General features: G+C 35.4%; 1 protein-coding gene across 1 annotated transcript in view; it reads right to left on the reverse strand.

The window, feature by feature from the left end:
* LOC116661438 (MAM and LDL-receptor class A domain-containing protein 1-like) overlaps positions 1–10,849 on the reverse strand; it is a 66,184-nt gene extending 55,335 nt beyond the window's left edge. The window contains exon 1 of the mRNA XM_032473564.1: positions 10,565–10,849. Coding sequence (XP_032329455.1) covers positions 10,565–10,742 — 178 coding nt within the window. The 5' untranslated portion in view covers positions 10,743–10,849. The remainder of the gene's footprint in view (positions 1–10,564) is intronic.
* Between the last annotated feature and the right edge of the window lie 3,423 nt (positions 10,850–14,272).

The raw sequence follows: 14,272 nt of genomic DNA on the forward strand, positions 1-14,272 counted from the left end.
GATTGGAAGCCCCAATTATCTCCTGAATTGGCTTCTTCCATGCCAGATTCTATCATTAAAAATTCACTGCAGTCATTCATAGATTCAATCATTAACACCTTAATTGGAGAAAAATATTAAGTTATATCCTCAAGTGATAGTTAACATAGGACAAGCTTCTGAGAAAATGGGCAGAGATAGAAGAAAGTTTTAAACATGGTAACGTCACAGAAATTGATTGCAGAACTCAGGATAAACTCAGTAAAGTATGGTAAGGGTCGATCACCACAATATAAAGTTCTTACAAGACAAAGAAAATATAAGAACTAGGGAAAAATCTAAAAAGAGAGAGGTAGAGGTACTAAAAGCAAGCTATTTCACAATTTTGCCTGGGCCTAATAATAAGTCATTAATTAATATATTAAATATTAATATATTAATATAATATAATGTTATAATATATTATAACACTATAATATATTATTATTTATTATATAATTACTATTATATACAATATAATATTGATTATGATTAATATGGTTATAATAATTAATATCACAATATAATTATGGTATATATTATTTTAATATAATATTAATAATTAATAATGTACATTTCTTCTCCTCCTGAAAGCTCTGTGAGGCACAGTTATGTCTTTCCTTAATGATAAGTCCTGCTCTTCCCGGAAAACTGAGCCAAAACATACATAACATTTATCATTTTTAAATGTATAGGTTTGTGGTAATAAACACATTCACACTGTTATGCAAGCATCACCATCATCCAACTTCAGAATTTTTCATTTTCCCAAACTGAAACCCTCCCTCCCTCCCTTCAGCCCTTGGCAACCACTGATCTACTTTCTATTTCTGTGAATTTGACCACTCTAGGTACCACATACAAATGGAATCATTGTCCTTTTGTGACTGGCTTAGTTCACTTAGTATAATGTCCTCAAGGTTCATCCATGCTGTAGCATGTGTCAGAATTTCTTCCCTTTTCAAAGCTGAATAATACTCCATTGTATGTATCTGTAACATTTTATTCATTCATTGCTACAGGATACCTGGCTTGTTTCTACCTTTTAGCTTTTGGGAATAATGCTGTTATGAACATGGGTGTACAAATATCTGTTGGAGTCCCTGCTTTCATTTCTTTTTGATATATCTCCAGATTCAAATGTCTGTATCATATGATAATTAATATTTTACAGGATTGCCATGACATTTCCACAGAAACTAAGAGGTTTTACATTCCCATCAACAATGTGCAAATGTTCCAATTGCTCAACATCTTTGCCAACATTTGCCATTTTCTCTGATTTTGTTTATAATAGACATCCCAGTGAGTGGGAGGTGATACCTCATTATGGCCTTGATTTATGTTTTATGAATATTAATGATGTTGAACTTTTCATGTGTTTATTAGACATCTGTATATCTTCTTTGGAGAAATGTTTATTTAGATCCTTTGTGAATTTTTTTATCAGGTTGTTTTTGTTGTTCAGTTGTAAGAGCTCTTTATATATTCTGCATGTCAATGTCTTACACACATGATTTGCAAATATCTTCTTCCATTCCATGGACTGACTTTTCATTCTGACAGTGTCTTTTTTTTTTTCTTTTTTTAACATTTTTTATTGATTTATAATCATTTTACAATGTTGTATCAAACTGACAGTGTCTTTTGATACACAAAAGTTTTTCATTTTGATGAGCTCTAATTTATCTAGTTTTTCGTATCTTGCCTGTGAGTGCCAAGAAATCATTGCCAAATCCAGTATTGTGAAGATTTTCCCCTGTGGTTCTTTCAAGAGTTTTGTACTTTTAGATCTTACATTTAGGTCTTTAACCCATTCTGAGTTAATTTTATATATACTGTAAGGCCTTGGTCGAAGTTTAATCTTTCTGCATGTAGATAACCAGTTTTTGCAACACTTTGTTGAAAAGACTGTCCTTTCCCCTGTTGAATGATCTTGGCACCCTTGTTAAAAGTCATCTGACCATCTAAGAGAGTTTATTTCTAGGCTCTTTAGTGTATTCTGTTGGTCTATATGTCTGTCTTTATGCCATTTCCATAGTCTTTTAATTACTGTAGCTTTGTAATAAATTTTGAAATCAGGAAGTGTGAGGGCTATAACGTGGTTCTTTTTCAAGATTGTTTCACTTGTTTGGGGTCCTTTGGGATTCCATATGCATTCTAGAATGGATTTTACTATTTCTGCAAAAAATATTCTTGGCATTTTGAGGATTACATTGAATCTATAGATTGCTTTGAGTAGTAATGACATGAAAGCAATATTAATTCTTCCAATCCGTGAACATGAGATGTCTTTCATTTATTTATCTTCTTTAATTTCTCTTAGCAACAATTTTTAGTTTTCCACATGTCTTTCATCTCCTTCGTTATGTTTACTCCTAAATATTTTATACTGTTTGATGCTGTTGTTAGTAGAATTTTTTTCTTAATTTCCTTTTGAGATTATTCATTGTTGGTGTATAGAAGTGCAACAGATTTTGTGTGTTGTTCCTTTTTCCTGAAACTCTGAAGAATTTATTTGTTCTAAAACTTTTTCATGGACTTTCTAGGATGTTGTACATTTAAGATCACATTTTCTGTGAAGAGAGATAATTTTACCTGTTCATTTCCAATTTCCATGACTTTTATTTATTTTTCTTTTCTAATTGCTTTTGGCAGAGACTTCCAGTATTATATTGACAGAAGTGATAAAAAGAGAGCATTTTGTCTCATTCCAGGTCTTAAAGAAAAAGCTTTTAGTCTGTCACCTGAATATGATGTTAGCAGTGTGTTTCTTGTATACAACCTTTAGCGTGTTAAGGTAATTTTCTTCTATTGCAAGATTGTTAAGTGTTTTTATCTCCTTTTCTTTTTGAGGAAAGCTATGTATTATTTAGTCACAAAAATTTACATATGCATTTTACTGTTTAGAAAATGATTTCCTTCATGTAGATAATGTATAAAAACATTTTCACAAAGAAGGATCTCCTCTACTATCATTTTAATGTAAAATTTAATGGCCACTTCTTGCAAAGGATGAAGTGAATTCAAAATACTCCAATTAAATGAGAGTAAAATTTAATTATTCTCAGAAGTGAATTTCCATGAAAGGGTGTTATTATTTGGCCTGGCAATTTGAAACCAGTAAGTAGTTTTTATCAGAGAAATGTTTATCTTTCACATCGAATCAATTTTAATATTCCGATTAAGACAAAACCAGGAGAAACCTTAACTCAGAAAGGAATATGTTAGCAACTGGACTTAGAACTTCCATATCTCACACCAGAATTACCCAGTATTACTTAGGTTGGAATTTTGTCATACAGTTGTCTTTAATCTCAAGCCATTGAGCATTATCTTTGGAAAGAATTATGTCATTGATGGTATCTATCTCAATGAGAAAAAGATTTCCAAACCATATTTTGGAAATATGAAGTTTGGTAAACTTCAAAGAAATTCTCCAAGTGTTTGTAATTGGTAATTTCTGCAGAAACACTGACAGCATGTGGCTTTCATCCTACCTGCAGCGGTTTTCACCCGGTACCATGGATGCTGCACGGCTGTTTACATACAAGTCTCTACTTCAGAGTCACATCCTGGCCAAAAGATCTTATGACTTTTCACTAGTCTTTCTAATGGTGAATTTCAGGTCCTTTAATAGAAAGTTCTCTCTCCTGTAGAGAGAAACCTTCCATCAAGCAAACTAATTCAGGAACAAATGAAGTCCTGTCACTGTTTTTTTCCTTAACAGGCTTTCAATTTCTCTCAAAGTAAGTAAATTTTTTCTACTAAATCCAATCAAGCATTTTAATACATATTCACTTGAAAACCACAATTATTTCTGGGTAGTGCAGAACATTATATTCTATTCTTACTTCTTTGGTTGAAACTTACTTAAAAGCTGTGATTCAGTCTTTGCCTTCATTAATTTGGTAACTTAGACAACACAATGCAAGCCTTCTCTCAGGATTCCTAGCCAAATCTTTAGTGGCAACATGTACACATAGAAAAGATGGTTACAGACAAACAGAAAAGGCATAAAGGATGACAAAGATGGTAGGAATTCTACCTATACATAGATTGGCTTCAGAAGACACTTTCCTTGTGGAAGAAACAGCTGACCATTTGACATCCATTATTAAGTGTCTGATATTTTCAAAGTGAGCTCACAAAATGAATGTCCTTCTTGGATTATGCCAAGTGGCACACTTAAGCCACAAAACATAACCAAAGTGCATCTCAAGATTGAGTAGTTCTATCCAATTCCAAGGAAAAAAGAAATAGTGCAGATGAGAATTCAGCTTGTTGGTAAGCCAGTAATCAATCAGTCTATCTAGTATTTACTGACACTCTGTGCCACGCAGTCTTTTAGAAAATGGGGAGAACCAGGTAAATTTCCTGCCCTAATGTTGCTGTTATTTTGCTTTTTCATGACCTCCCTCAAAATATTAAAGGTACTGTTGGCAGCTCTTAGATGGACAGCATCACTTCATAAAGGCATGACTCCAATGAGTTTACCCTAATTGTTACATGACATCCTTTGTCAAAATCACAATAGAAACCCTCTAAGCTGGGTCAAAATAAAATTCCAAACACTAAGTCCATAAATGCCACTCTGGGCTAATTTAAGAGAACCCCAGTTTTTACTTTTACTCCGTGGTGAAACTGGTTGCTCTCGTATTTTACGCAAAAAAAAAAAAAAAGATTTTTTTAACCTTCATACATAGAAGCAAAAATACTCTAACTGCTGTAAACCTTCAAAAGTTAATAGAAATGAGATCATAAAAAAAAAAAATTCCAGTAAAGTTTTAGCTTCTCCCTTGTGAGAAAGATTTGCCATCCAGGCAATTTTCAGAATGCACTGAGAGTGCTGCTTTAGTCTGTCACCTTCAGGTTTTCACAGGCAAGAAGCACTGCTACTTTTGTGTAATGTCACTCAGAGATGAAAGGACAGTTTGCCTCTTTTCTTTCACATTTCCATTGCCCATTATGAACAAACACAGTCCACAACTGCGGAACAAGTCTAGACATCAAACTCTATTCAGGAAGATGATTTATGTTACATCACTGTGTACAACAGCACCCCAGTCTTCCAGCAACTGCCGAGAGTGAAAAGTTCCCGACAGCGTTATTTGACATGAAAAGTATTTTATGAAGATTGTTTTCAAAACAGCTGAAGAAATCTAACAGACACATACACACACACCAAAAAAAACCCAGTTCAAGGTGTCTCTGAAGTCCATCCTTTAGAGTAAGATTAAGATCATCTCTCTCACAAGAAAAATATTGGTGGTAGAAAGAGAAAGTTAGCATTAAACAATAAAAGCCCTTATAAATATGTTTATTTGAATTAAAACAAAGTGATAAAATTCTAAACAGTCATGCAAATTAAGTGGGTACTTCTAATTTTTATTTGTTATCCCTCGCTCATTGGAAAATGTTCAAACTCTCCATCAGCAAGTTTCAACAAGGAGTTTGTAAATTCATTTTCTTTGCATACCAAGATATGCATTTTTTTGGTTGAAATACTCCAAGCCTTCTGGAGTTGGTGACTCCAGCATTCTTGACTCCCTAAGGCTTATCTTTTACCCACTCTGGTTTTGTCTCCTCCCATTATTTTTAGGCATATCTCACAGACATTTCATCTTTAACACCAAAACCAGTGTGCAGTTCTGTGGGCTCAGGTTTTATTCCATCTTTGTAAACACTTGTACTGCTCTCCATTTGATCTGATTTTTCTATTCCATTCCATTCTATGGGATTTTTTCTATTCTATTCTCATAGTTCTCTCCTTCGCTGGTTCACCTCAACAGAAGTATTCTGCAGTTTGTGCAAATCAGATCTGAACAAATCTGTTACAGATTTCAGATCTGAAATTACAGTTAATTACAGTTAATTAATTACAGATAACAGCAAGGCTTAATTTTCATATAATTTATAGTCAGCCCTCCATATCAGCAGATTCAACCAAGCAAAGGCCCCTTCATACTACAATATTTACTCTTGAAAAATACCCATGTATAAGTGGTTTAGGCAGTTCAAACCTGCGTAGTTCAAAGGTCACTGTATTTGGTTGACAATTAGATAAAGATAAATGAACCTGCCTACACCCAAATTTTATGGAAAGGAAACAGTATGAAAGAGATTTAAGTACATATTCTAATATCAGTAACTAATGGGTCATTTTATTTAGAAATATTTAATATATTTTATAATATCCCCTAAGTTTTTTCAGTGTTACAAACAGTAACAAAACTGTCATTATGAAACTAGGTTTCTAAAGTTTCGGGTTATTCACATTTCAAACATGGTAGGATGGAAACTCCTGGTCTGAGTCTCTAGTCACTATTAATTCAAAAGATCTATAGAAACATTAATGCAAATGGTACTAACAGGTCTGCCCAATGCAATAAACAAAAAAGATATTTTGCTATTTTTCATTGAGCACTTGATTCAGTGTGCTTCAGTTTTTCCGTGAAATCAGGGTAAATGTCCTGGGACTCCAAACCATGGCACCCATGTAGGTAGAGACTTAGAGTCTGTGAACATTTTCCATGTTTTTGTATAATAAGCCTTATGGACCTAGAAACCAGAATCCTCTTTGGTCATTTTAGGGACTGGAATCCTAGAATGAGAATCTGATCCCTTTTGAAACCAAATTATTTTATCCAACCCAAGAGAAATAAAGATTTCTCTGGGCCTTCCTAGAAGTTAGGACCTGAGTTCCAACTTTCAGAATTAAGAAGACGAATCTTCATAATCTCACTGTTTGCCTCGTCCCCACCAGCAGCCACCGGGGCAGGATCCCCACCCAGGCTGTGACTTGCCAGCTCGACCACAAGTTTGTACGTTCTGGAGAACTCCACAATTATGCCTTTAGTGTCCAGAAGACCTTGAAGATGTTTTCATTACCAGAAAAAACAAAAACAAACAAACAAAAAAACATTATGAGATAGCATGAGGACATGCTACATACGGGTGTCCACTTTTCTTATCAAATGACCTTCCAGGCCATTCAGAGTCCATCTTCAACAGTCCTTTCTCCCTCTGGTCTCCCTTTTCCTTTTCCCTCCATCCTTTAGACCACATGGGTGCTGCGTGTAGTGACTCCCCTCCAGGGTTCTTACTCCTACTGAACAAACTTGTAGGGACAGCATCACATTCTAACTGTACATCATACGAGCCTGCTTTGGCACTTTCAGAATCTTCAGGGTAGATCCCTTTGGTGACAAATCCTGAAATCTTAATAACTCTTTTTTTTCTTTAATTACTTCCTTGTATATGACCCCTTTCTGACCATTACCTCTAGGAAAGTTAGAGCTTTTATAATTGGAATGTGAAGAGAAACAGACATTGAATTCTGAATTAAAATCTTGCTACGGTGAATAGAATTTTTAGTTGTTTCATAAAAATATGCTTAAAACATTTTGCATCCAATGTAGTGGTAAGATACATATTATACATGAAATCTCATTTTTAATTCTCTTAATGCTTATCTTCAAGTACTTCAATGAACTTTTACAATTCTTTTAAAAGTACTTAACATTTACAATTCTTTTAAAAGTAGTTGACATTTGTCATCCTACTGCAGAAACAATGTTTAATATCATTTGATTAAACACTGTCACCTCTCAGATTTTGAGAATGCACCTTTAAGGTAATTTTCACACATTTCATATATTAATTTAGATTTATATGAAGTAAATACCTTCTGCAAAAATCCTCATTCCAAAAGCCAAAAAAGTTTACAACAGAAGTTAGGTAAAGCTTCAAAACTTTATGATATATTCTATCAAAGCAAAGCATAAAAGTAGATTCCTATTTCCTTACAAAAATCCTAGGCCAAATGGAAAAATTCTTAAACAGGACATCAAGGTAGGAGAGAAATTGTCAGAATAATAATATGTTTTTCCCTTTTGAGTCCCAATAAATTTAGCTCTAAAAATAAACATGTGTAACAGTGAACTTGAATACCAACTTCAGGTATGCTAAAGTAACTGAGAACATTTTCGGGCAATACTCCAGTGGCAGGGATGCACCCACTTCATCGGACGTATCTCAACGCCGTATCGATAAGTACAGTTTATATAATCTTATGGTTGACTTGGATCTGAATGATAGTAACAAGTGTAATATTATTCCCTTAATTGTTAAGTAAAAATAAAACAGAGTAAAGCCTTCGCACATCAAAGAATTTGGAGCAAATGCTGGAAGAGAAGCTAGACTATTGCTGTCCTTAATAGGATGAGGAATACCAGGCAATTGGGATCCACACAGAAACAGACAATGCAACACTAGACACGTGATTAAAACATACCCACATTCATTTCCCTGGCTCAGGATATCAATAAAGTTCTAACGAAGAGAGATTCTTGTCAACACTAGAATCAAACAGTTGTTACACCTCAGAATTATTTTTTTGCTCCCGATTCATTGTGTTCAATATTGTATGAATATAGGATTTATTCCATTTTGAAGATCTAGTCTTTCTAAACCTAAATCTTTTAAAAATACTGAGTTTAAAAAATGTTCAAAAATTCTGAAAAACAGGTTCATCATGTAAAATGAGAAAATTCTCAAAAAAAATTAATAGAATCAGTTGCATCTGAAACTCAACTTCCACTATATGCCAATTTCATTTTAAAAAGTCAACATATTTATCTATTTCTTTAAAGGTCACACCATTTAGCCATTAAAGAGGGTCACAGAATTTTTTTTTTTTTTCAAAATGACTTTAGCATCATTATAAGGTTAGCTTTGGGGAAAAAAAAATCTTGTAAGTTTAGCATCACAGATTTTCAAGAGAGAAATTGCTTGGACATCGATATTCCTTCACAATTGTTTCCCCCTAGTGGGTGCACCAAAGAAACTCACGCTTTAGAACGATTCTCAATTTTATCTACAGGTTACGGTCCACATTTTAAATAAAACACCAAAGTGGAAACTTCTCAGAAATGAAAATGAAAAGTCAAAAGGTGATCTCCCAGTGCTGACATTTAAAATGAAATCTGTTTATTCGGCAGACCTGTTTCTTCACTTTCCTCTAAGGCTGGCATTATTAGAATCTTTCATGCAGCCGAGACCTTTCCCACTCAGCGGCTCTCTCCTTTTTTTCACGTTAACCTTTTCCCTGAAGCAGGACCATGCGTGTTATCACAGCAACCATGCGAAAGGAAGCTTCGTAGCGACTAATAATGGAAGGGACTTTGCACTTCTTGTCAAACCGCGCAGTGGTTCCTCTTTGCTGCTCACCAAAGAACAGCAAGGACTATTCCCCGACAGGCCGGAGAAAGGGCAGTCCATCCACGTGTAGCCTCTCTGGGGAAACTGGACAAATATAAATGAATCCCTGTCTTTGGATGTGTTTTGTATTCGACAATGACTTGTCAGAAAGGGAAAGTGAAAAAACAATCCCTTTCAAAATCACACCAAACAAACAAACAGGAATAAACCTGACCAAGGAGGTGAAAGCCTTATATTCTGAGAACTATGAACATCAATAAAGAAAACTGAAGATGATTTAAAGTGATGGAAAGATATCCCATGCTCTTGGATTGGAAGAAATAATACAGTTAAAAATCACCATACTACCCAAAGCAATGTACAGATTTAATGGGATCCCTACCAATTGCCCACAATGTTTTCCACAAAGGTGGAACAAATAACCCTAAAATTTATATGGAACCATAAAAGACCCAGAATTGCCAAAGCAATCCTGAAGAAAAAGAACAAATCGTTCCTAACAGCATGATGGCTACCCCAAACTATGGGAAAAACATCATTCACCTGGTTCCTTCTAGAGAGAAGAAATTTTTCAGTAATCACTTGTCTTGTTTTAACATCATAACAACTGAATATGTGAATAAAAGGCCAAAAATAGCAAAATCAAACATGTAGAACCTCATGTAGGAGAAGAAAAGAGTTCTGGAAGCACTGATTAATATTGTATCTGAATATAAAACAGAAAATACGTTTGAGTCAATTGCTCTAAAATGCTAGACTTAGCACCTCCAGATAATTAAGTCAATGTTATTGTACACTCTCTGAAGCTTTTACTAACCCCCCTACCCTCAAATCAAAGGATCCAAGTCAGAGTTGTGCTGTGTACAGTAGGTACCAACTCACTTGGTGGTAGCAGCCTATAAGCAAAAATAAAGTCTTCTCACCCAATCTAAAATTCATTTAAAGTATTTCCAAACTGAATTCCAACTTAAGCTCACAGTTTCCATCACTGCATTTTAAAGCTGCAGTAATAAGCTTCTTTTGAATCTTGATTCACTAATATACCATTAAAAGCTTCCTTTCTGCATTTCACTCCTTTATAATCAGTAAAACTTCATTCAAAATGCATTCCATCCAGTTAGAATCTTAGCCATTTGAAGCCATTTCATTACTTTGTGGATCTGTCACTTTATTTAAAAGAATATTTTACTTTCTGATTGACACCAAAAGCATATGAATGGCTTCCGTGCCCGGCCAGGTATCTACATGAACCTCCCTGGGTGGCTCAGCCACCCCTGGATTTGAGGTGGCCAGGACCTGGAGGAAGGAGAAAAATCGAACTTACACTGCCGCTCATCGCTCATGTCACCACACTGATCTGTGAAGTCACACACATTGTCCGGAGGCAAGGAGACCCCATTGTCACACTGAAAGCCTTCCGTTCCTTGCTGAACCCAGACAGAGATGAAAACACAGGAAATCCAAAGGACACAAAAAGCTTCTTTCTTTGGGGAAGCTAACATTCTGGCCAAGTGGAGGAGGACACCTTAGTATGTCTACTAGAGATCAGGCCGTTGTAATGGCTGGGTCCGAAGTTGGAAACATTTTGTTTCTTTTCTCTATTCTTCCAGTTCCAGGTTTGCCTCTTAGGAATGGAAACTGTTGGTAACTATCTGCAAGTCTGAGCAAATGGGTCTAAGGCAGTCCATTTACTCTTACAGAGGAGTGTCTTTAGAAAATATTTAACCTGAGCAATTGCACCATCTCTCTATCTAGCTAAGCATGGCTGTTTATTGCCTTATGTATACATCAGGCTTAAACAATTGAAGCCCTTATGATCATGCTATCTCCTGCAATAAAATTTTGAAAGCAAAGGGCAGGCACTTAAATGGAGGGGAAACCACAATAAAGTTATAAGTAACATGAAAATGCTCTATGTTAATTCCTATGCTTACTTAATCATGTTCATGTCACTTTTAACATTATTGTTACTAAAACTTATTCAAATATTTCAGTCCCAGTTATTAGAATTGTTTTTTTTGAGAACGAAATGCTTGTCCTCTGTCACTAAACAGAAACTTTGCATTGTTTGTTTAGATAAACTGAGAACCATAGGATTTTAAAAGCTGAAGGGAAATTGGAGATCATTATTTTCCAAATCACATAAATTGGACCCAAGAAAGTTAAGGAATATTTATGAGAAAACACAGTAATTTGGTGTTAGAAACTGGAATTCAAATATACTGTGGCTGAGTGCAGTGTTCCTTCTTCTGTAGGACATGGATTCTCCTGCCAATTCATCTTAATTTGATTTTACAAGTGAAACATATGCTCTCAGGATGCATATTCAGAATGAACAGTATTCTAAAGTTCAGAACATGTGCTTTATAGTATAAATAAAATTCTGTGGTGCTGAATAATTATAGAAATTATATGAAGGTTGAATATCCAAAATATTCCCTTATATTTGATCTCTTAAAGGCATAAATTAAAGTTCTATTCCACTACTTTCTTTTAATTTTGGCAATTTAACAGTCAGAGATGAAGACATCAGAAGACTGCAAGAAGCAATTGGAGAATGTAGAGTAGAAAGAACCATAGATCAAGGACAGAGGATGCATCTCCACATTTAAAGAAGATATAAGGAAAGCAAGATTTTTCACATATCCTAAGAAAAAAGACCCAATTAAAAAAAATATCAAGTTCTAAGATATTCAGGATTCAGGATTCTAGGAGGAAGATCCATAATTTGGCCCTAATATTGAAAACAATCTAGCATTTTATTGCTCTGTGAATCATTCCAGTTCAGAAATATTATTACCCTTACCACTCTGCTTTGTAAATAAGTAATCTGTTGCCTACTTCTCTTTGGATGTCTCTTAAATGTTGATTGTCCTTAGAGTTCTATGTTAGTCTTCTCTGCTCAGATCGTACTTTTTCTAGGCTTTCTCTTCATGCTCATGTTTCAGGTATTATCAATTACATTGCTATCTCTCAAATCTATATCTGAAGTCCTGATACGACATGCTATCAAACCTGTATCTTACGTCTCCTTCCTGAGTACACACACAAACACACACACACACACACAACACAACACATAGACAGACTAACTGGCATGTCTATTTGAATCAGAAATGAACCTCATCTTTCTTTCCCCAACCCAGCCAACCAGCCTTTACTCCCATATTCTATATTTCAATGAAGGCACCTTCTTCTGTCCATCTTCCCAAGCCAGGAACCCATATGTTGGTCCTGGACTATTCTCTCACCCACTCAACCCATCAATCATCAAGTCTTAGGCATTTTATATAGATGTCAGTTCTCATCTCAGCAACACCCTGAACCCTCCCCACAACTAATTTTCCATTCTTCAAGCAGAGTGATCATCTTAAAGCATAAAGCCACACCTGCATATCTCCATCTGCAATCAGTATAAATGCCACAGTCCTTCGCATGGCTTCGCAAACACAGTTTACCTTCTGAGATTCACTGCTGATGATCCCTTCCCTTACATTCTCAGCTGCAGCCTGACTCCACTCTTACACTGACAGCTTTCTGAACATGCCACCTGTTGACTCCAGAACTGAGATCCCTTCCCCATCCCAATCACCAGATTAACACAAATTATTCTGTATCTTCTAGCTTCGAGGACTATCTCCAAAGTATCTTGGCTTATTCCCCCAGGCTGAGTTAAATTTCACTCCTGGATGCTCTCACAGCCTTCTGTTCTCACTGATCTTAGCTCTATGGGGGTGGTTGCAGCCTGTTTATTTCAGCGGTTCCTCCACTAGCCTGTAAGACTGCAGATGGTTTGTGACTTTCTCACTATCTGCACTCCCAGTCACTAGCAACATTGCTGGTAGATAATATTGCTCAGTAAGTAGCTGCTAATTGAATGTAACCTATGAAGGGGTTCATGATCATTTCAACTTTCACTCGGCACATGTAAATAAATGCAAGATCTGAAATTTTAAAATGCCACTACATGAAAGAAATATAGTTCTTGCATTCAATATGCCTTTTCTATTTATAAGTCTCATGCTATTTTAAAAGGCCCTTTAGGTTTTGAAGTTGCAATTTTGTGTTACACTGGCCAGGCACTCAGCCCACCCCCCACACTAAATGAGTAGAGGATTGTATCATGTCAAAGCTCATTTCAGGTTTTAGCTTTTAAGGGAGGCAGAAAGAGAAAGGAGAAAGTAAAACTGAGAGAGAGAAAGAAGAGTGTAAAAAGGCATGCAAACATAGAAACGTGGCGCTTTTATATCCTGATTCTGAATTCAGGTGCCGCAACATTTTATACGTTCACTAGTTTCCATTTAGGAAAAAAAAAAAACCCACGTATTTCACTGCCGTCAGGGCTGTTTATTGCCGCGTTTCAGCTGGGAAACTCCTTTATTAACAGCTACTGCCTATTAAAAATAACATTACCTTATACTGTTTCAAGTGTCGTTCATCTTTTAGACAAGAAATGAATTGGAGTGGTGGCAACCAAAGTAAATCAGTACAGTCCAGTAGTGTAATATTTTATAAAGCAAGATTTTATTTTGTTGCCAAAAGATAAAATTATATTCAACTAATAATTTCTTTATCACTTTTTCTCTACATACGCCAAAAGGGGAAGAAAATAACCTGGTAATGATAGCAACCAGGCTTGTTTTTATCTGGTTTATTGAGGAAGGGGGAAAAGTCTTACAGATTCAGTGCCCTAACGCCAGACTGGGTGCATTATACACATCGTCTCATCATGTCCAAAACACACCTTGCACTGTTCCCTACTTCTACTTGAAGATAAATATTACTCAGTGGTCCGAGATCACATGACTGTTAAATGATGCAACTTGGATTAGAACTCAAGATAGAAAAAAATGACTTTACAATATGATCCTGTAATCCCATTTCTGAGTATATATCCAATAGGAAATGAAAACAGGATATTGAAAACATATCTGCATTCCATTTTCATTGCAACATTATTTACAGCAGTCAAGATATGGAAGTAACCCAAGCATCTGTCAACAGATAAATGGATAAAGAAGATGTGGTATAT

Source organism: Camelus ferus, chromosome 35 (genome assembly GCF_009834535.1).
Source record: "Camelus ferus isolate YT-003-E chromosome 35, BCGSAC_Cfer_1.0, whole genome shotgun sequence".
NCBI classification, from domain to species: domain Eukaryota; kingdom Metazoa; phylum Chordata; class Mammalia; order Artiodactyla; family Camelidae; genus Camelus; species Camelus ferus.